Source organism: Rhynchophorus ferrugineus, unplaced genomic scaffold (assembly GCF_030347505.1).
Source record: "Rhynchophorus ferrugineus isolate W39M unplaced genomic scaffold, kcgeb_rfMv2 rfM5, whole genome shotgun sequence".
Classification (NCBI taxonomy): Eukaryota; Metazoa; Arthropoda; class Insecta; order Coleoptera; family Curculionidae; genus Rhynchophorus; species Rhynchophorus ferrugineus.
This window is the reverse complement of record NW_027472584.1, coordinates 23,599,928-23,622,841: the sequence shown is the minus strand read 5'-3', so window position 1 is coordinate 23,622,841 and position 22,914 is coordinate 23,599,928. Positions and strand designations below refer to the sequence as shown.

Below are 22,914 nucleotides of genomic sequence, written 5' to 3'. Positions count from 1 at the left end.
AATAAGCCAGATAGTAGACCTGTAGTAATTGTCACGGACTCCAAGAGCTTCCTGGAGAGTCTCAGATCAGCGCAGATGGGTTACCCTTTGGTAGATTTCATCAGGGAACTCCACATTACCACAACAAGAAGCGGCACAAATATCTTTTATTTGTGGGTTATCTCTCATAGCAAATCACGGGTAATGAGAGAGCCGACTACTTCGTGGTAAGTCCCATTGTAAAATCCTTTTTGAAATCTCAACAAATTATATTAGGACCTACTAACTAACAATAAATTATGGGAAATCAAGTAAGATTTTTATCAAAATCCCAACATTCGAGATATAGCAAGACATAAATTGAACATTTTCGCTCGACTAAGAATCGGACATTGCAGATTTACCCATGAATATCTGCTAAAAGTTGAACGACCTCCTATGTGTAACGAGTGTCAAACCTGATTGCGTATAAGACATTTACTAATTGAACGTCGCAAGTACGGACCTCTCAGACAACTACTTGGAATGGCGGATTCCATGGAACATTTGGTCCAACTAAAAAATCAACTAATCAACTACATTGCAGTCGCAGGTTACTCCAGCTTGTCTAGCCTTATCAAAATTCTGTTAAGTTTGTTTATATGTCATTCTATTTAATCATGTTAATTTTTCATTGACTGCTTACATCATTTTGCCTTTGTTAAAGTTATACATTTTATTTATACTCTATATATTTATACATCTTACGTTCTGTAATCCTGATTATATATACTGATATGTATTATTATTCTTATTAATTGTAATTAAATTTGTATTCGGTCCTAAATAGCCCAAGAGGCCGATGGGCTATAAAATTTAAAAAAATATCTCTGAAGTCATTCCTCAGATTTCGAAGGGTTCAAGTGTTCATGTCCAATTAAATTTTGTTTTTCTGAATGAGAAAATTTTAAAAAAGTGTAGTATCAAGTATCAGCAGCAAAATTAATAAAACTGATATTTATAGATTGTGGTCGATAAATAGTGATAAAAGTTAAATGAAATTAAATAAAATAAATTCAATTTAAAGTAACATTGTGCAGTGGCAATTTTAAAAAGATCCACCAACGTTAAAAGGACAACCCCTGACTTTTTACCACGAAAAATCGAAGAAATTTATTGGATTAACAGACAGGGACTATTTCACTTTACATTCGAAAAGAATTCAATATATACCATTTGCCTGACACATTTTCTATTTTCTTGACAATAAAACTTCCATGAGTGTACGCATGTTAAAATGAAAATAAAGAAAAATACACAGGCAATTTACATCGGTGCTAAGCGTACAAAACGGAACAGAAGAAACCGAATGGTTATTCGTTAAAAATATATTTCGCCGCCATAATAGGCTTTAAAATTGTTTTTGATGTAAAATAGGCTGATTTTGAATTTTATACACTTCATATAACCAGACATTAACAAAATAGCTTTCAGATAAGCATTTTTCATACGTACGTATATTCTTTTTGTTATATTGAGAATAGATTTTTTATACACCCTCATACCGGTGATTATTCTTTCTCTCCATTGAAAAATACATAAAAAGAATATTTTTTCATTGAATATAATTTTAAATAAAATTGTATCATAATATAATATAAATAAAAAGTTTAAACTTATTGATCTATTTGTCATTTAAATGTTTTTTGAAATGAGTGAACTATCAATACTTTGAAACTTTAATATTTTTAAGAGCCGGCTTGGTTGGCGCAGTGTTGGCGCAGTCGCGGGTTCGAATCCCGCTGGGGCATGGTCGTAAATTTATTATCCTTCGACTAGAGTGCAAAATCCGACAAGGAAATTGATCCCAGTCGCGCCAACTAGACTGTAAGACCGGATGTCTTCTGAGATGATTTCTAAGTTGGTCACTCGCCAGTCGGTAGGCTTAATGCCGAAGATCGTGGATCGCAGCCCACGTTAAAGAGTAGGTCCAGTCCAGATAAAGACCCGTTGGTAAAAGGATACTTTAAAATATACAATGAAAAATATTTTTAACAAGAAAATAATGCGTAGAACTATTGACAAAGTACAAACAATGTTCACTTCTTCATCTCACCATTTGTTCTAGATATCTCTTGATATATACCTAGACCACTAGGATCTAATATTTTTAGCAAATCTTAGATATTTTAAAAGTATTTCAAGCTATATATACATTGAAAACTTAATATTTTTAACCAGAAAATAATAAGTATGACTAATGATAAAATATAAACAATGTTTGCTTATCAAAATATATATTTCAGATATTTCAATCGTAATGAAGCTTTCAAATACATGGAACTATAAATAATAACAAAAATAATATATAATAATGATATTTACAGGTACTAAACGTACATAAATAATAATAAATTAAAGGTAATAAAGTCGCCATATGAATACCCTTTTGGTTTTGGTACGATCATGATTTACATCGAAATTTTAATATTTTAATTCATAAACAAAGGAGCCTAAGTTCAGCTGTAGCGTAATTTACTGTTAATGAAAATCCACATGAGGGTTTTCGAGTTAATTTTGAGTAGAGACACATTTTCATTTAAACTCGTTAATATATCCAAATAAATTGTGCAAATAATCCGCTTTCAAATTAGGTTCTTAGGATTTAATTTATTCTATGGGCCTTTTAAAAGTATGCGGAGCAACTTTGATTGGTGTATATTTAACTTCTCATCGAAAATTGCGAATTATTTCAGTTGTATCAGATGTGAGAGTCAATAGAAAGCCACTGGTTAAGAAAATTTAATCGATGTACTGTTGCGCTTCTAGATATCAATAATTGAAGACGAGCTCTTTTATTTTGTTTATTATTTGTTAAATTCATTTAGTATAGAATGTTTTCGATCATCGTTAGGTGTACAAATATGATTCCGTTCTGTTTGCAAAAAAAAACGTTCAATCATGTTTTACATAATTTACACACAAACTTCTTCTTTATAGGGACTGATTCTTTGTAATCACATTGTATTGTTCACTATTTGTTCTTCAAATAGGGCTAAAAGAACCTATCAGAACCAATATCTGATGAATATTTCCCCATACTGCGTTTAAAAAATTTTCTTGAGTTGTTTCCACTCAAAATTAACTTGCAACATTTTTATTATTTAATTAATATATTGTTACTAGTCGTTTCCGTCTAACCTACAATTTGTCTTTATGATAACTTAAATCTAGGTATATAACTAGGAGGACCCATCGACCCTAACTCAGTCTCTGGTGAAATAATGTTTATACACATCACTGCTGAATTTTTTAATATATGCACCTCACAACACAACACTACACAAGATCAGATGGTTTGATTCTTTTGAGTCTGTGTCCTGTTCTGGTGGTATCCAATAGTTGTAATATTTCAATATTCGTGTGAGAATGGAGTCTTTCCTCATGCCCCCTTGCAATTCTCTTGATTTCTTGACTGACTGTGACTATCTGAAGGTCTCGTTGTAGATAATCAGTCCTATAATATTTGGGTGCACCCACAATACCTCTCAGGAAAATTTGAATTTCATTTATGTTACTCTTTAAAGAACATCCCCATAATTGAACTCCGTATGTCCATATAGGTTTCAATATTTGCTTATATAATAGCAATTTATTATATAGTGATAATTGTGATTTTCTTCCAATTAGCCAGTACATTTTCCTATATTTCAATTCCAGTTCTTTTCTTTTCTTCTTTATATGTTCCTTCCAGCGAAGTTTTGCATCGAGATTCATTCCGAGATATTTAGCGTTGTTGCTATATGGAATAATAGTGTTCTTTAATGTTATTGGTGCTTGTACGGTCTGTTTATAGGTGAACTGCACATGTACAGATTTACTTTCATTAATTCTTATTTTCCAAGCTTGTGTCCAATTATTTATATTGTCACTTGCCTGTTGTAATTTTGGTGAGGCTTCTTCGCTATTGTCTCCGACAGCTATAATCTAAGTATCAACTTTCAACATTGATTCAGACAATGTGGGCTATTTTCTTCTATAATTATTATTTGTTATAATAAAGAAGTTTGAACGGTTTATATGTTAGAAAGGAAAGAGAAATCGTTTCAAATATAATAATTAATGATATTTTTATAATAAATATTTACTTTACTACTTATAAAAACATAATTATTATTACTGACGCCACGAAAGTTGTGATATTTGTATATTGCATATAAAATGCATTAAAAAAAAACTTTAATAAATAACTTGAAATAATAACTGGAACAATTTTTTTAAATGTCACGAAAACACAGTTGTGTGTCCAAAAATTATAAACCATAAAATAATAAAATATTTATTTTGAAAGCAAACAAAAACCCAAATACGTCGGTTATGTAACGTTACGTTTAGTAATTTATTGCAGTAATACCCGAATAGCAGTATAATTAACTGTGACAAAAACAAGCCAGATAATTATATATATATATATATATATATATATATATATATATATATATATATATATATATATATATATATATATATATATATTATATATATAAATTAATGATTTTTTAACATAAATAATTTCTACCTATAAAAAATGATATTATTAAGATATTACAGTGACTAATAAAAATAACTATAAGATATAAGCTATACGTTTGAAGGGAAACATTTTAAATTATAAACAGGATGGGTCTGAATTTAAAAATGATAGATACTGCACGGTCACAAATGTAAAATATGCAACGATGGTAATGGCGGAAAAATCAGTCATTTGCCTCGAAACGTTTTGATTTGTTTTGGACAATATTTTATAAAAAATTGTTATTCCGATTGTCACGAATATTTCGGATAAAAATTCTAAAGCCGACGTTAAATATTTAACAATTCTGATCGACGCTAAAATATCGGCTGTGTGTTCCTAGCATAAGATAGTGTATGAATGAATTTGTGGACAAAATGGAGAGCTCAGGTGTTATAGGTGGTTTCAATCAGTGAAATGTAGTTTGAGAAAATTGTGGAATAATACAGATTTGGCTTATGTGCCCCACGAACAACAAGCACATAACGAATTTTCTCATATATCGTATACTTAGTAATTTACGCAATATGAATACGAATGTGTTAGGCTTATATAAAACAAAACGCGTTTAGAATTGCAGCACTAGTAAATTTGAACAGCGTATCAGGAATTACGGTTATTTTATAGCTTTGCACTTCGTGGCAAATGAAATTTGCCTACTCATGCAGCTGTGGCATGACAAAATTAAGCACACCATTTTTAACAAGGCCGCTAAAACACACGATAGTGCTCCTGATAAATATGACATATATCTGGCGAAATCTCATTTTGATTTGCTTTTTCGTCAATTCGCAATTCAATATCGGTTTTTGTTACAGTTTTCGAAAACACAATTTCCATGCTTGTTTTCCACAATCAACTTATTCTCCAGAATGTCATAAATAACAATTTTATCACTTGATCAAACTTTACTTATCATTATTTTTATATTATATAACAAAAGCTTACATCTGATTTAATCTCACTGGGTGCAATTTTCAGTTTTCGCAGCATGACTTTCTAAATCAATTCTTGGATACTTCAGATATACTGTCAGTATTTAACAATAAACTATTAACAAGAAGTCTACTGTTAATTATTGGCCATAATACCGTCTCTCTATAGGTCTCTACCGTAAAGGCGAACTTTTCGAATATATATATATATATATATATATATATATATATATTTACCTTTTTGTCATTTTGTGTTTTAAACCTTCTAAAGTTGAATATTTTTTAATCATAAAATAATACGTAGGACTATTGATATTGTAAATTGGACTATTGTATTGATAAAATGTAAATAATGTTTACTTGTTCATCTGAGGATCTTTTTAGATATCTTTTGATATGGATCTAGATCAAGCTACATTTATTATCATTTTTTACGTTATATAACAGAAACTTACATGTAATTTAATCTCACTGGGTGCAATTTTCAGTTAGTTTTCGCAGCATGATTTTCTAAATCAATTCTTGAATACTTCAGATATACTGTCAATATTTAACAATAAACTATTAACAAGCAGTTTACTGTTAAGTATTGGCCATAATACCATCCCTCTATAGGTTTCTAACCTCTTCTAATGTTTGTTACTAAATATTATTCTTCATTTTTAATCAACTTCTTGATTTATACACCCTCAGACGAGTGACCTCTCCTTTGAAATAAACGTAAAAGCGAACTTTTCATTTATCTTTTTGTCATTTTGTGTTTTAAACCTTCTAAACTTTAATATTTTTTAATCATAAAATAATACGTAGGACTATTGATAAAATATAAATAATGTTTGCTTGTTCATCTGAGGATCTTTTTAGATAACTTTTGATATAGACCTAGACCGAGCTTCATTTGTTATTATTTTTTACATTATATAACAGAAATTTACACGTAATTCAATCTCACTAGGTGCAATTTTCAGTTAGTTTTCGCATTATTTTCTAAATCAATTTTGTTGCATATTTAATATACTTTACAGTCAATATTTAAGAACAAGCATTCCTCCATAGGCTTGTAACTTCTTCTAACATTTGTTGCTAAATATTCTCCTTCATTTTTAATCAATATCTTACCTATTGCTGTTATATATTAACTATTGCTGTTCTGCTACCATAGTTTGTTAAAGAATATATATATATATATATATATATATATATATATATATATATATATATATATATACATCCTCATAAAATCTTCACTTGTTGAGGCAATAATGTGTTATTGAAAGCAACTTTTTATGTATTATTTTGCTTTGAAAGCTCTTATAAAAGTTACAGATTCAAAATGTTATATTTCCTTAGTTTCGAATGTGACCAATAGAATACATTTTCAGCTTAAATCAACACATTCTAAGGTAAAGCGTTTTACCGGTTTTTTTTTTCGCCAAAGTTTGGTTCTGTGCTTTATTATAGATATCTCTCGTGAAATGTTCTGAAAAATATCCAGTTTCCGGAGTTATTTACGTGGTTACGGCAGCAAAGTTTTGATTAACCCCAAAATAGTTTATTGAGTTTCGATATGGTAGATAAGTTTGAAAGCGCGGCTAGCTGATATGCGAAATTATTCCTGCTGAAACGCCTAAAATTTTCATAATACCTTTTTTCTTTATATAATAAAGGATTTATAATAGTTTGGCGGTAAAGCCACGCTCTAGTAATATTTATTATGCTTTTGTTAAGTACTCATATATAATATATTATCTTTTTAAATTGCTTTCCCTGGATATTGAAGCAATTAATTAATTTTTTTTAACCAAATCTAATTTTAATCTTGTGTTTGCTGTTAGACGATACATATATACAAGATCACAATAATCATCATGATCATGTTTACACTCCATAGGGGTTCTTAAATTTCATTTATATATTTCTCCATGTAACTACATTCAGTTAAATAGAAAAGAGTAGCTTTTTGTAATAAAAAAGTGATTACAAATAAAGCTCTGTTGAATGAGCGCAAGGTTTGAAAATAATTAAGTTTTTTGTTATATATCTGAACGATAATATGACTAACTAATTGAAACAATTTGTATATGAGGTTTTGGAAGCTTAAAATGAATTAAATCTTTACGAAAATGATCTTGTGATACTGGACACTCCAATGTAACTCAACTGATATAGTTGGTAAACAGTCAAAGAAATGGGAAGAAGAAATGGTAACTAATTAGATAATAAATATAGTAAATTTGAAATATAATGATATACGTATTAAAACTTATAGCGCTTCTATATTAACGTTATTAGGATAGTAAATATATTTATGTATCCGATAGTTGTAATATTTCAATATTCGTGTGAGAATGGAGTCTTTCCTCATGCCCCCTTGCAATTCTATTGATTTCTTGACTGACTGTGAGTATCTGAAAGTATCGTTGTAGATAACCAGTCCTATAATATTTGGGTGCACCCACAATACGTCTCAGGAAAATTTGAATTTCATTTATGTTACTCTTGCAGAACATCCCCATAATTGAATTCCGTATGTCCATATAGGTTTCAATATTTGCTTATATAATAGCAATTTATTATGTAGTGATAATTGTGATTTTCTTCCAATTAGCCAGTACATTTTTATATATTTCAATTCCAGTTCTTTTCTTTTCTTCTTTATATGTTCCTTCCAGCGAAGTTTTGCATCGGGATTCATTCCGAGATATTTAGCGTTGTTGCTATATGGAATAATAGTATTCTTTAATGTTATTGGTGCTTATACGGTCTGTTTATAGGTGAACTGCACATGTACAGATTTACTTTCATTAATTCTTATTTTCCAAGCTTGTGTCCAATTATTTATATTGTCACTTGCCTGTTGTAATTTTGGTGAAGCTTCTTCGCTATTGTCTCCGACAGCTATAATCTAAGTATCAACTTTCAACATTGATTCAAATAATGTGGGCTACTTTCTTCTATAATTATTATCTGTTATAATAAAGAAGTTTGAACGGTTTATATGTTAGAAAGGAAAGAGAAATCGTTTCAAATATAATAATTAATGATATTTTTATAATAAATATTTACTACTTTAAAATAAATATAGTAAATTTGAAATATAATGATATACGTATTAAAACTTATAGCGCTTCTATATTAACGTTATTAGGACACTAAATATATTTTTGTATAATCTTTCATCAAATATTGGCCGAAAAGCCTGAAAAATAAATTTACTTTGTCTTATGGTAATGTTATCGATTTTTAACAAACATCCATAATAAATAGATAGTGTCAGTTCTATTATACTAATATTAAATCTAAACTCTAAGATTAAGTAGATTAAGAATAAAATAGATATTTATCCCTAATATTACAGCGAATAATGTTAAGCCAAAATTCATTCGAAATTTAAGTAACTATGTTCCCCTGTTTTGATACAGTTTAGTGCCCAATTTTACATGCTCCGTAGAATTCTTAAAATTGTCCTGCCATTTATTCTCATTTATTCTCCTTCCCTCATAAATCAATACTAACAGATCTCATATTTCCATAAACGGAAATATTAAAAATGATTATTTTAAATCGCTATAATTGTACTCGGACGTATTTTTAATAATATTTCTCTTTTTTTATAGGTTATAGAATGCAATCAAGCCCTATTAGGAGCCATTGTAATGAAAAATGGCACCTTTAAAAAGACACCATACCCTTATGCTTCAAGATATGACAGCAACGCAAGCGTTTTTTCTTTTTTGCACTCTATTGCAGCCCATTCTTACTGAAGGTAAGGCTCATAAATGTTTCCTTTACATATAGAATCGGATTTCAATAAAAAAATATCGAGGATAGTGCCTGGTGCCATATTGAAAATATGACCTCTTAACCAAAAACTATGATTTGTCGCCTTCATTCATTCAGAATTCATTTTTTACTTTTTTATTATTTACCGTAAATCACTTTCAGGATGTTATATAACGTAAATGAAAAAAATATTATTAAATATTCAACATATGTATTTGTTAATAACTACATTTTTATGCGAATAGGTTAGCAATTATTTTTATATCAAAAAAACAAAAAGTTTTTTCATTACTGATGTTAGATTACACGAGAACGCTTCCTAATCATCTAAATTTATTGTTGTTTAAGGAACCCTTTTTTCAGCCATTAGGATTAAGAACACAGATCGTAATTTTGCTCCTCCGTTTTTTTTTCTGTTCAACTTTCCAGTTTAGGAAACTTCTACAATTATATATTTGTAGATATTATATTATACTCAATAAATGTGTCCCTGGAAATATTATCAAGTGACCGGAGATACAAACAAAACGATGTTCATTCAACAATTTTAATCAAATTACCTTTTTACAATTGATTCAAATAAAAAATGGGGCAAATATTTATTTGATAAAGTTTTTCCATTTGCTTAAGGCGTCGACGCTTCTTTCTAGGCAATAAATTTTGACTGTTAATCAAAATGTACTGGATGTTCGAAAACAGCTTAGCTTAGCTTCTTAAATACTTTACATAATATATAGATAAAGTTTTGCAAGTTGCTTTAATCTTCCTCTAATAGTGGATTAAGTACATTAATTTATTTCAAAATAATTTGACAGGCTACAGATAAACTTGGATATTATGTAAGTTAAATTTGCTTTCAGTTTGGTTGGATATTTAGTTTCTTACAATCATTAATGTATGTATACGCTATTGAAAAACATAATGATATGACAAAATTAGTTTAGACTTATTAATTAATTACTGTCATTAGCAAATAGTCATCATTATTAGTGACAATGAATAATATTTGAGTATTTTTTTTAATTCAAAGGCATATACTAGCTCTGCTGGAAAGTCATTACTGGTTTTACTGAGATGTCATTTCAACAGATGTCGCTAGGCTTAGGTATGCATTATTATGATTTGATACATACGTCATTTTGTTTTACTAACAACAAGCTTCAAAGCTATACTTGTTACATTTTGCGAAAGTAACAACGTCATAGATTTATACTTCTTTGAAAATGTCAAGTTTCTTGTCTAAGAAGGTGGATATTAGGTGATTCTTATTTAATTAAAAAAAAAGCTGCTGAAAGTCATCGTTTGCTGTTAATAACTTACGGTGAACATTCGATAATCTTGAAAATATGTGAAGCGTGGTTTGAAATATTCAAAAGTTGAGTTTTCGATGTGTAAGTTAAAGAACATTCTGGAAGACTTATTGCAAGAATAATTGGATGAATATCCAACCCGAAATGAAAAAATAATTGGCAGAAGCGTTACATATGACTCAAGATACCATTAGAAACGATTAGCAACCGATTATGAGCAATGGGGAAAATCCAAATGATGGGAAGGTAGGTACCACATCAATTGAATGATAGACAAATAGAAAATCAAAAAAATGTCTGTGAAATGCTGCTTCAAAAGTATGATCGGAAGCCATTTCTATATCGAATAAGTCAAACCGTTTTGGTCGCAAAACAATGCTCTGTGTATTATGAACCTGGCAAAACAGTTAATAGTGATTACTAGCGATCACAAATCATCAATTTGAACTATGTATCGATCGAAAAACGTCCAGAATATGATCGAAAAAAGCAAAACCGGTCAAGTAGCGTTCAAAGATGGGACATTATCGCACCCGCCGTACTCTCCAGACCTTGCCTTGTCCGATTACGAACTTTTCAAAGTACAAACAGTATTTTTGAGATGGCATATTTTCTAAAAATGGGCATGATCTATAGAATCAAATAGCCAATACTTTGAATAAACACATTTTGCCATTTTCTTGTAAATTCTGCAGTTGTTTTCGAAAAAAAATGGTAATGACCTTCCGGTATAATCATTATATGATGTGGCAATTATTTAATAAACTAAAAAATTCAAGTATTAAAATTAGTTTTATAGTAAATTATCATGAATATTTTTTACTATTACTAACTATAAATTATTTTAAAATATTAAATATCGTTTAATTATTATTAAAACAAAAAATTCTCTATGTATGCTTAGAATACCTGCCCAGTTATTTCATGTATAGAGCTTTATAATAATTAAAAATTTAATTAAGGTCTGGAATTTATTACGCAATAAAATATTGGTAGCTGTTGACATATTTTCCTAGACTAATAGAGAATTCCTAGAATATTATCCACGATCTAAGGAACAATTTTGCTCTAATCAATTTTTAAAATAAATATGGTTGCGGTTCCGCTTATAAATTTTGGATACCTCATCGAAATATTTCAATTAATAAACGTGTGGATAATTGAGGTATATTAGGTAAGATCTAAAATCAATAACATCCTTCGGATTTTTTTAAAATTATTCTTGATACCCACGCGTTATAAAATATGTTAATATTTTCATGTTATTTACAACAATGATGGTCGAGGAATGAAGGTCAGAAAATTCATTATTTTTTTATAATGAATATCTTTGAAATAATCAATTGGGCTTCTTTGTTGATTGTAAATAACATTTTAGTAAACTAGTAAAATAACGTAAAATATTTATTATAGTCGGGAACTATGATGGGAAAATCCTAATATAGTGGAAATTCTTTCGATATAAAGCTACCATTATTAAGGTTTTGTTGGTTAAGAGAGTATTAGTTTTTGCAGGGAAATTTAAAATCGAAATACGCTCCAAAGTACCTCTTAAATAAAAGATTATGTAACCTTTTTAACCAAATAGGATTAATATATAACATCTGCATTAAGACTATTAGATGCCTGGTGTTGGGGTGATTTTCTAACTACAGCAATTTCGGGCTTATCTTTAAGCAAACATATCTACTTTGTACAAGATTTCCAAAGCTTGAGACATGTTGTGTTTAGACTAATTATAACTGTTGCAATTTCGGTCGTTCTGTAATTACAATTGCTCTATTTTGACAATTAATTTATCATATTTAGTTTTGCTTACATATGCTATTTACGAGATGTCTTAAGGGTGAATGAATGGAGTAACAGATGCGTTTTAAATATGCCAACTGTAAACCGAGTTGAAACTTTCGACAGAATTACCATAATGGTTATATTTGTTTAATATGATCTCTTATTTTAAATACCTCTCAATTACAGTATGAATGTATTCGACAAAATCAATTATATAATGACATTTTCACGCTGTGTAAAGTTTTTCATAATTTCTATTATTATGATACTCGGTTCTTATATTTATTATGCTTTAATTAAGTCATCATTATCTTTTTAAATTTCGTTCCCTGGTTATTGAAACAATGATTTTATATTATTTACCTTTTGTTTCATCCATATTTTACCCTTGTCTCTATTATTATTAGGCAATAAGTCTCTTAATTTGAAGTACGTGGGAGGTTTTCATAATTATGAGTTATAGAGTATAATGATTCGCCTTTCTTTCATATATTAATAGGTTTTTTGACTATTTGTTTATTATGTTTGAGTTATTATTAGACACTGCATAGTTGATGCATAGAATGAAGTATAACTATTACTTAACTACATGAAAAATTTTCGCTGTCATTTTTATTTTAACGAGCTGCTTCATTGGCAATTGAGATGAAACTAATTTTAGTGATACCGTTAAATATATAAATATTAATACAAATGTTAATATTACCAAGAATATGGTTTAACATTATATGATATTTTAATAGTGTTACGAAACTACCTAGTAGTTAGATTAATAGAAGAGATATGTTAGATATGTAGAACATGTCTATTTTATAAACAGTATTGTTGAAACAAACCATTAAAGTTTAATTATGTAAACGGTACAAGGGTTGTTTAATAAATACAAGTTGTAAATACTTTGGCTCGTAATAGGAGAAGTGTCTGTCCGTATACATTGTTCGATTAATAGATAGAGAAATTCCTTAGTGCAGATGCATAATACCCATTATCCCTATATAGAATGGTGCGGGACAAACGCAGTATTAGAATATTTGAGAAAATAGTACGATTTGATTTTCCCGAGTCGATTTAGGAATCCGAATCGTTAAATCATAAAAGAAAAATTTCGAAATACATTAATTTATTAATTAATCATTAACTATATCGCGTTATTTACTACTGTCGCGTATTTTACGAGCGAGACATATCCAAGAAATCTAACAAGTCGGGCGTGGTGTTATTGCTTCAAATGCAGAACAAAGAACTATAAAATTGAATAAGACCCAGCTGTTACCATAGGCTTTAACTATCGGAAACCTGTTTGCAGTTCGCAAACTTTTAGTAATTTGAAGTTTAAAATTCTGCGTTTAGAAAATCTACAATTCAATAACTTACTAAAAAGGTCATTTGAAATCTTTTTCGTATAATCTAGTTTATTTTTCATAAAAACCATTACCGCAAGCGAGTACATACTTGGTAAAATATTTTCGTTCATTTATATTCGAACAAAAGCCATGTTCTTCGTCGAGAAATATTGTCCATGGTAGAATAAAAGTTTATCGGAATAATAAAATTAACCCCGCTAGATGGCGTAGTATATTTCTCAAGTAATTAAATATTCTATGTTAATGTCAAACCTAAGATGTAAGATAATATTGTTTTTAAATATTCGAAAGTGTTATATTAATAATTAAATATTAATTAAATCTCAAGTAACTAACAAGTGTTCCACCCTATATTTCTTGTTTAGTTTGATTTAGCTTGCTAATGGTACATTGATAAATTCTCTCCAGAGATATTACTTTATACGCAACCATCTATTTTGCTGTATCACTGTCAATAATCGGGCAAATATACAATTGAAACATTTTACTACAGAAATGCCTAGAATAGATTAATCGAAAGGCATTGTTTTGTATTGCAACAGTAGTCGAACATACACATATCTTCGTTCCTTAATCGAGCATTGTAAAAATCGGACCCAACGACCCTAAATTGTTAAATCAAGGTACCATATTTAATACTATACTGCTTTACAAGGAAATATATCTCCTCAGTTAATGTATTCATATAGTATTTATCAGCAATTATTTATATCTGATAACTAAAGTATTAATACCTATTTTTGATGATATTTAGGAAGACCAACGGAGAAACAATTACTATTTTTGATTCACAATACCGCATAAAAACTAGTGATTCAATATTTAGAATGAGAATTTTGTTAGAGATATTTATATTTACCTGTATAAAGATATATTTACCCTATATTTTTATTTAAATCATTAAAATCATTAGCAATATTTTTGACAAATACAAAACATGTCGATGTACAAAAAACCTCAAACCTCCTTATGATTAAGTTACAATAACAACATATTATCATATACATAAAACTTGATTCTGAATCAAGCTGTTTATTTAGAATATTAACATACCTAATATTTATATTTCCAAAGTAATACCAATAATATGCGTGGTATATAAAAAGTGAATGCAAGTTCGTAATTCTTTTTATTCGTATTATGTAAAAACCGATAAAAACAGCATAATTTCAGAATTTAGAATATTTGGACACCTTTTCAAGTTGATACATTTTCGAAATATAATCGATAATGTATTTGGAATATATTTTCAATATTATTTTTATATGAATAATATATTATTTAATACCAATTAACCTTTTGGACTTTTCAACACAATTTCCACTTTAAGACGACAGATTATGTGAAATCAGTCTATGATGTATTTGAAATATGCCTAGCATTTCTGTTAGGATTTGCAATTTTCATTGAAATAGCTTTCCTTGGTTAAGGAAAAAAGGTTTCTTGGGTAAGTTTTTCTTGGCTAAAGTTCGTGGTTCCTTTCTTAGTAATAAGATTTACTTGTACAATTGCGAAACAGTTTTCTGGAATACGAAATTGATATAATATTGGACAGTATTAGATCAAAAGAGAATGAACAATTTATGTCCTTGATTTGTGCTGATACATTATTAGCTACAAGTTAATATTTTCAATACAATTTCAACTCTAATGCGACACATTTTCTGAATACAATCAATAATATATATGGAATATTCCTAACATTTGTGGATTTGCAATTTTCGTTGAAATAACTTTTCTTCGTAATAAGATTTACTTGTAGTATTGCAAAACAATTTTCTGGAATATAAAATTGATATATTACTGTTCTTTTTATATTAAAGTGGACCGTATTAGTTCAAAAGAGAATAAGCAATATATGTCCTTGATTTTGATTTATGCTGATACGTTATTAGCTACAAGTTAACATTTTCAATACAATTTCAACTCTAATGCTACACATTTTCTGAATGCAATCAATAATGTATTTGGAATATTCCTAACATTTGTGGATTTGCAATTTTTGTTGAAATAACTTTTCTTCGTAATAAGATTTACTTGTAGTATTGCAAAACAATTTTCTGGAATATAAAATTGGTATATTACTGTTCTTTTTATATTAAAGTGGACCGTATTAGTTCAAAAGAGAATAACCAATATATGTCCTTGATTTTTATTTATGCTGATACGTTATTAGCTACAAGTAACATTTTCAATACAATTTCAACTCTAATGCTACACATTTTCTGAATACAATCAATAATGTATTTGGAATATTCCTAACATTTGTGGATTTGCAATTTTCGTTGAAATAACTTTTCTTCGTAATAAGATTTACTTGTAGTATTGCAAAACAATTTTCTGGAATATAAAATTGATATATTACTGTTCTTTTTATATTAAAGTGGACCGTATTAGTTCAAAAGAGAATAAGCAATATATGTCCTTGATTTTTATTTATGCTGATACGTTATTAGCTACAAGTTAACATTTTCAATACAATTTCAACTCTAATGCTACACATTTTCTGAATACAATCAATAATGTATTTGGAATATTCCTAACATTTGTGGATTTGCAATTTTCGTTGAAATAACTTTTCTTCGTAATAAGATTTACTTGTAGTATTGCAAAACAATTTTCTGGAATATAAAATTGATATATTACTGTTCTTTTTATATTAAAGTGGACCGTATTAGTTCAAAAGAGAATAAGCAATATATGTCCTTGATTTTGATTTATGCTGATACGTTATTAGCTACAAGTTAACATTTTCAATACAATTTCAACTCTAATGCTACACATTTTCTGAATGCAATCAATAATGTATTTGGAATATTCCTAACATTTGTGGATTTGCAATTTTCGTTGAAATAACTTTTCTTCGTAATAAGATTTACTTGTAGTATTGCAAAACAATTTTCTGGAATATAAAATTGATATATTACTGTTCTTTTTATATTAAAGTGGACCGTATTAGTTCAAAAGAGAATAAGCAATATATGTCCTTGATTTTTATTTATGCTGATACGTTATTAGCTACAAGTTAACATTTTCAATACAATTTCAACTCTAATGCTACACATTTTCTGAATACAATCAATAATGTATTTGGAATATTCCTAACATTTGTGGATTTGCAATTTTCGTCGAAATAACTTTTCTTCGTAATAAGATTTACTTGTAGTATTGCAAAACAATTTTCTGGAATATAAAATTGATATATTACTGTTCTTTTTATATTAAAGTGGACCGTATTAGTTCAAAAGAGAATAAGCAATATATGTCCTTGATTTTGATTTATGCTGATACGTTATTAGCTACAAGTTAACATTTTCAATACAGTTTCAACCCTAATGCGACACATTTTCTGAATACAATCAATAATGTATTTGGAATATTCCTAACATTTGTGGATTTGCAATTTTCGTTGAATTAACTTTTCTTCGTAATAAGATTTACTTGTAGTATTGCAAAACAATTTTCTGGAATACGAAATTGATGTATTAATATTATTTTCATATTATAATGGACAATATTAGTTCAAACGAGAATAATAGTATATGTCCCTGATTTTGATACGTGCTGATACATTATTTGTTACGAAATGTTTGTCTATTTAGAACTTTATCTAAGGAAAAATAAATAGGGCCTCTGAGAGACTGGTCTGGATATATCGTAATTAAGAATTACTATGTTAAGTAGAAAAAAATAAAAGATTTATACGAAAGCTACTGTGGAACAAATGTAGGTCACTTCAGCGAAGAGAGGATCATTTATAAGGCATTACGCAAGACGGTAAATGATATGGCCACTGGTTTAATAATCGCCGGATAGTTGAGACGGTCTCCATAGCTGTGGTTTATGCTAAAGCTCTGGTTAATCCCAGATTAGCGATGTCGGCGTAACTACAATACTAATTTGTTGATTCGGGTACAACGACAGTGAAATATTGCTCGAAACTCTCACATATGCCACTAACGCATAGTTAACAATATTGAGCATTGAATCAGTCTAGTAGCTGAATATACAACTCCCTGTTTGTTAAGCTATTTTATTTAAAACACTCCATTTCTATTGAAATTTATGACCTATGCAACTTTGTAAATGGGCCTGTCGAGTTCTCTATTCGAGATATTTTACCACCTTTCAGTATTTCATTATTACTCCCACAAAGTTTAGGCCATTTTTCAAAATTATTACTACTCAGCTTTTATCTTAAAACACTTTTTAATTTATTACTTAATTAATATTATACAGGTTTTATTTCAAAGTTATGACCGCTAAAATATTTTCATATTTCGAAATATAATTTATTTACAGTTATTTACTATAATTCTTTTTTGGGTTTTACTTTTGGATGACATGTTTAAAAAATATTGGATAATATTGGATTTTAGTCGGGTAGAAATACAAATTTTTCTTAAAAAGTCAAAATGTCTAAGAACAGATACATTTTATATTTTCTACACAACTGTTTCCATATACGGTCATAATTTTAGTTGGATATAACATCTTATACTAATGGTATAATAGTGAAATTATAGAAGTTTATAGAAAATTTCAAGATGAATTTGCTGGTTTAACCTATATTTCAATATTATTAGTACTTTCATAAATACATCAAAGTTTTTTAGGAGAGAATACAAATTTATCTTCGGGTCAAAATATCTTCATAACAATATGCAATAACTTTTTATAGTAATGGTATAGCAACATAATTATCAATATTAATAGAGAATTTCAATACGAATTTACTGGTTTAACTTATATTTCAATAGTGTTAATACTTTCAAATATATAACGAAGTTTTTGTTTTTGGGGAAAATACAAATTTCTATTCAGACCAAAATATCTTTATACCAATATGCTGCAGTTAATAATGCATAGGTTTTCTGTTTTCTAAACTACTTAATACGTATATTGTCATAATTTCAGCTCTATATGAAACATGAAAAAATTTGCATATTTTTCCATACATATAGTCGTGAAATGTTGATATTTTCCGTCATATTTAGACTTTTCCTTCTGAACCTTTTTATAGTAATTGTATAGCAACGTAATTTTCACTATTAGTAGAGAATTCCATCACGAATTTTTCTGTTTAACTCATATTTCAATAGTGTTAATACTTTCAAATATATAACGAAATTTTTGTTCATGGGGGAAAATAATAATTTCTGTTCAGACCAAAATATCTTTATACCAGTATGCTGCAGTTGATAATGCATAGGTTTTCTGTTTTCTAAACTACTTAATACATATATTGTCATAATTTCAGCTCTATATGAAACATGAAAAAATTTGCCTATTTTTCCATATATATAGTCGTGAAATATTGCTATTTTCCGTCATATTTAGACTTTTCCTTCTGAACCTTTTTATAGTAATTGTATAGTAACGTAATTTTCACTATTAGTAGAGAATTGCATCACGAATTTGTCTGTTTAACTCATATTTCAATAGTGTTAATACTCTCAAATATATAACGAAATTTTTGTTCATGGGGGAAAATAAAATTTCTGTTCAGGCCAAAATATCTTTATACTAGTATGCTGCAGTTGATAATGCATAGATTTTCTGTTTTCTAAACTACTTAATACGTATATTGTCATAATTTCAGCTCTATATGAAACATGAAAAAATTTGCCTCTTTTTCCATATAGTCGTGAAATATAGATATTTTCCGTCATATTTAGACTTTTCCTTCTGAAACTTTTTATAGTAATTGTATGACAACTTAATTATCACTATTAGTGGAAAATTTCATCACGAATTTGTCTGTTTAACTTATATTTCAATAGAGTTAATACTTTCAAATATATAACGAAATTTTTGTTCATGGAGGAAAATAAAAATTTCTGTTCAGACCGAAATATCTTTATACCAGTATGCTGCAGTTAATAATGCATAGGTTTTCTGTTTTCTAAACTACATAATACGTATATTGTCATAATTTCAGCTCTATATGAAACATGAAAAAATTTGCCTATTTTTCCATATATATAGTCGTGAAATATTGATATTTTCAGTCATATTTAGACTTTTCCTTCTGAACCTTTTTATAGTAATTGTATAGCAACGTAATTTTCACTATTAGTAGAGAATTGCATCACGAATTTGTCTGTTTAACTCATATTTCAATAGTGTTAATACTTTCAAATATATAACGAAATTTTTGTTCATGGGGGAAAATAAAAATTTCTGTTCAGACCAAAATATCTTTATACCAGTATGCTGCAGTTGATAATGCATAGGTTTTCTGTTTTCTAAACTACTTAATGTGTATATTGTCATAATTTCAGCTCTATATGAAACATGAAAAAATTTGCCTATTTTTCCATATATATAGTCGTGAAATATTGATATTTTCCGTCATATTTAGACTTTTCCTTCTGAACCTTTTTATAGTAATTGTATAGCAACGTAATTTTCACTATTAGTAGAGAATTTCATCACGAATTTGTCTGTTTGACTTATATTTCAATAGAGTTAATACTTTCAAATATATAACGAAATTTTTGTTCATGGAGAAAAATAAAAATTTCTGTTCAGACCGAAATATCTTTATACCAATATGCTGCAGTTGATAATGCATACGTTTTCTGTTTTCTACACTACTTAATACGTATATTGTCATAATTTCAGCTCTATATGAAACATGAAAAATTTGCCTATTTTTCCAAATATATAGTCGGGAAATATTGATATTTTCCGTCATAGTTAGACTTTTCCTTCTGAAACTTTTTATAATAACGGTAGAGCAACGTAATTATCGCCATTTATAGAGAATTTCAAGTTCAATTTATCGGTTTAACTTATATTTCAATACTGTTAACACTTTCAAATATATAACGAAGTTTTTGGTTTTGGGGGAAAATTCTTCAGACCAAAATATCTTCATAAAAATATGCTGCAGTTAATAATGGATACGTTTTCTGTTTTCTATACTACTTAATACATACGCTTTCATAATTTCAGTTGGATATGAAACATGAAAAAAATTGCCTATTTTTTCCATATATATTGTCGTAAAATATTGATATTTTCCGTCATATTTAGACTTTTCCTTCTGAAACTTTTTATAGTAATTGTATAGGAACGTAATTATGGCCATTTATAGAGAATTTTAAGACCAATTTGTCGGTTCAACTTATCTTTCAATACTGTTAACACTTTCAAATATATAATAAAGTGTTTGGTTTTGGGGGAAAATACAAATTTCTATTCAGACCAAAATATCTCTATACCAATATGCTGCAGTTAATAATGGATACGTTTTCTGTTTTCTATACTACTTAATACATACGCTTACATAATTTCAGTTGGATATGAAACATGAAAAAAAAATCCCAATGTTTCCATATATATGGTCGTGAAATATTGATATTTTCCGTCATATTTAGACTTTTCCTTCTGAAGCTTTTTATAGTAATTGTATAGCAACGTAATTATGGCCATTTATAGAGAATTTCAAGACCAATTTATCGGTTTAACTTATATTTCAATACTGTTAACACTTTCAAGTATATAACGAAGTTTTTGGTTTTGGGGGAAAATACAAATTTCTATTCAGACCAAAATATCTCTATACCAATATGTTGCAGTTAATAATGGATACGTTTTCTGTTTTCTATACTACTTAATACATACGCTTTCATAATTTCAGTTGGATATGAAACATAAAATATTGATATTTTCCGTCATATTTAGACTTTTCCTTCTGAAACTTTTTATAGTAATGGTATAACAACGTAATTATCACCATCAATAGAGAATTTCAAGACGATAGCATCAAATATTCATACAATAATTATAAACTACTAACAGTAGTTCTTATTAATGTTAGTCTAATACAATCCCGAAATATAAAAGGCAACCCCTGTATAGTTAATACACTTTCGATTGAAATTTATTGTTTTTTATGTGGGAAAATACATGTTCCGTTGCTAAACGCGCCTCTAGATAATTTTTTACCATCATCTATTTTAAATCAACTTTGCAGATTATAAGAGAAATTATTTAAGGAATTCCTTTTTCGTTTGCCATGAAACACTCGCCGATTTTGAGTACAAACTGCTTAATATGTAAGAGAATTGTTTTAGCTCAGAGATAAAAGCCTCGTGTTTTTATTAAGGGTATTTTAGGTATTTCGTCTATTTTGTCTATTAATTTTGTTTTTTTATACGCTCGGTTAATCTTTTTGATTATACAATTATTCGGTTAAACCGAACTCGGCCTTGATTTAAACCGAAATTATGTATAATACCGAAAGTTTTTAGGTAATTATTGGAGACCGCCTGTCTGTGGTGTTAAATGGTGTCGAAACATTTAAGATCTTTTTCTTGGCCGTTCGATAATCCTCTCGCGAAGCTATTTTGTAGTTGATTTTTTAAAAAATTCTGCATTTTATATTTTACCATATTAAAATAACTAAAAAGTCACTATATAGTTTTATATTTACGCGTATTTTTTTTTATCTTAATCTTCGAGGGGGAGTCAAATGTAAACTGTAATTTTGTAAAATAAATGTGTTAATAAATGGTATTCACAAACAGAAATATTAAATGTTTAACGTTTTTCAGTGCAGTCACCTTCGTTATCTACACACTTTTGCCACCGATTTAGAAACTTCTTCATAAAAAATTTGTGGTCTAGTTGTCAGCCAATTGTGCACATAATATTCTACTTCTTCATTGCTTTCAAATGATTATTTCAAGGGCTCAAACAAAAAATTCAGGGCTATAAGGAGGGTGCTTGATGGTTTCCCAGTGCATTTCTTCCAATTTATTCCTTGGCAAAGCTGCGGTATGTGGCCCGGCGCTGTCATGAAAGATAATAATGTCTCGAATGGGCATACCTCTTCGTTTGCTTCGATACGTGATTTTTGTCAACTGTAACAACTCAGAATAGTAAGCCGCATTCGGTGTTCGTTGATCGTGAACAAAATCAGTGAGTAAAACTTGCCTTGAGTTAAAGAAAACAGGGCTGTGGGATGGGTTTTGGGTTTGACTGGACAGTCTTCGTCCAAGTTGATTAGTGATGATGGATTGAAGACTTCCCACATATATGCTAGATCGCCAATTCGCGAAATTGGTTTTTGTCGTTTCTCATTCAGTAATTGTTGAACGAGCACAAACAGCTGTGGTCCCATCTTACTGAAAGCACATACCCTCCAGTTCTTGCTCTTCCATTTCGGGAAAAACTTCGAATCATGACTT

General features: G+C 28.7%; 1 protein-coding gene across 2 annotated transcripts in view; it reads left to right on the top strand.

Annotated features, from left to right (window-relative positions):
- LOC143197822 (metabotropic glycine receptor) overlaps positions 1 to 22,914 on the top strand; it is a 578,984-nt gene that overhangs the window by 311,911 nt on the left and 244,159 nt on the right. For both annotated transcript variants that reach the window (XM_076406597.1, XM_076406598.1), the window contains one exon: positions 9,084 to 9,232. In XM_076406597.1, coding sequence (XP_076262712.1) covers positions 9,130 to 9,232 — 103 coding nt within the window. In that variant the 5' untranslated portion in view covers positions 9,084 to 9,129. The remainder of the gene's footprint in view (positions 1 to 9,083; positions 9,233 to 22,914) is intronic.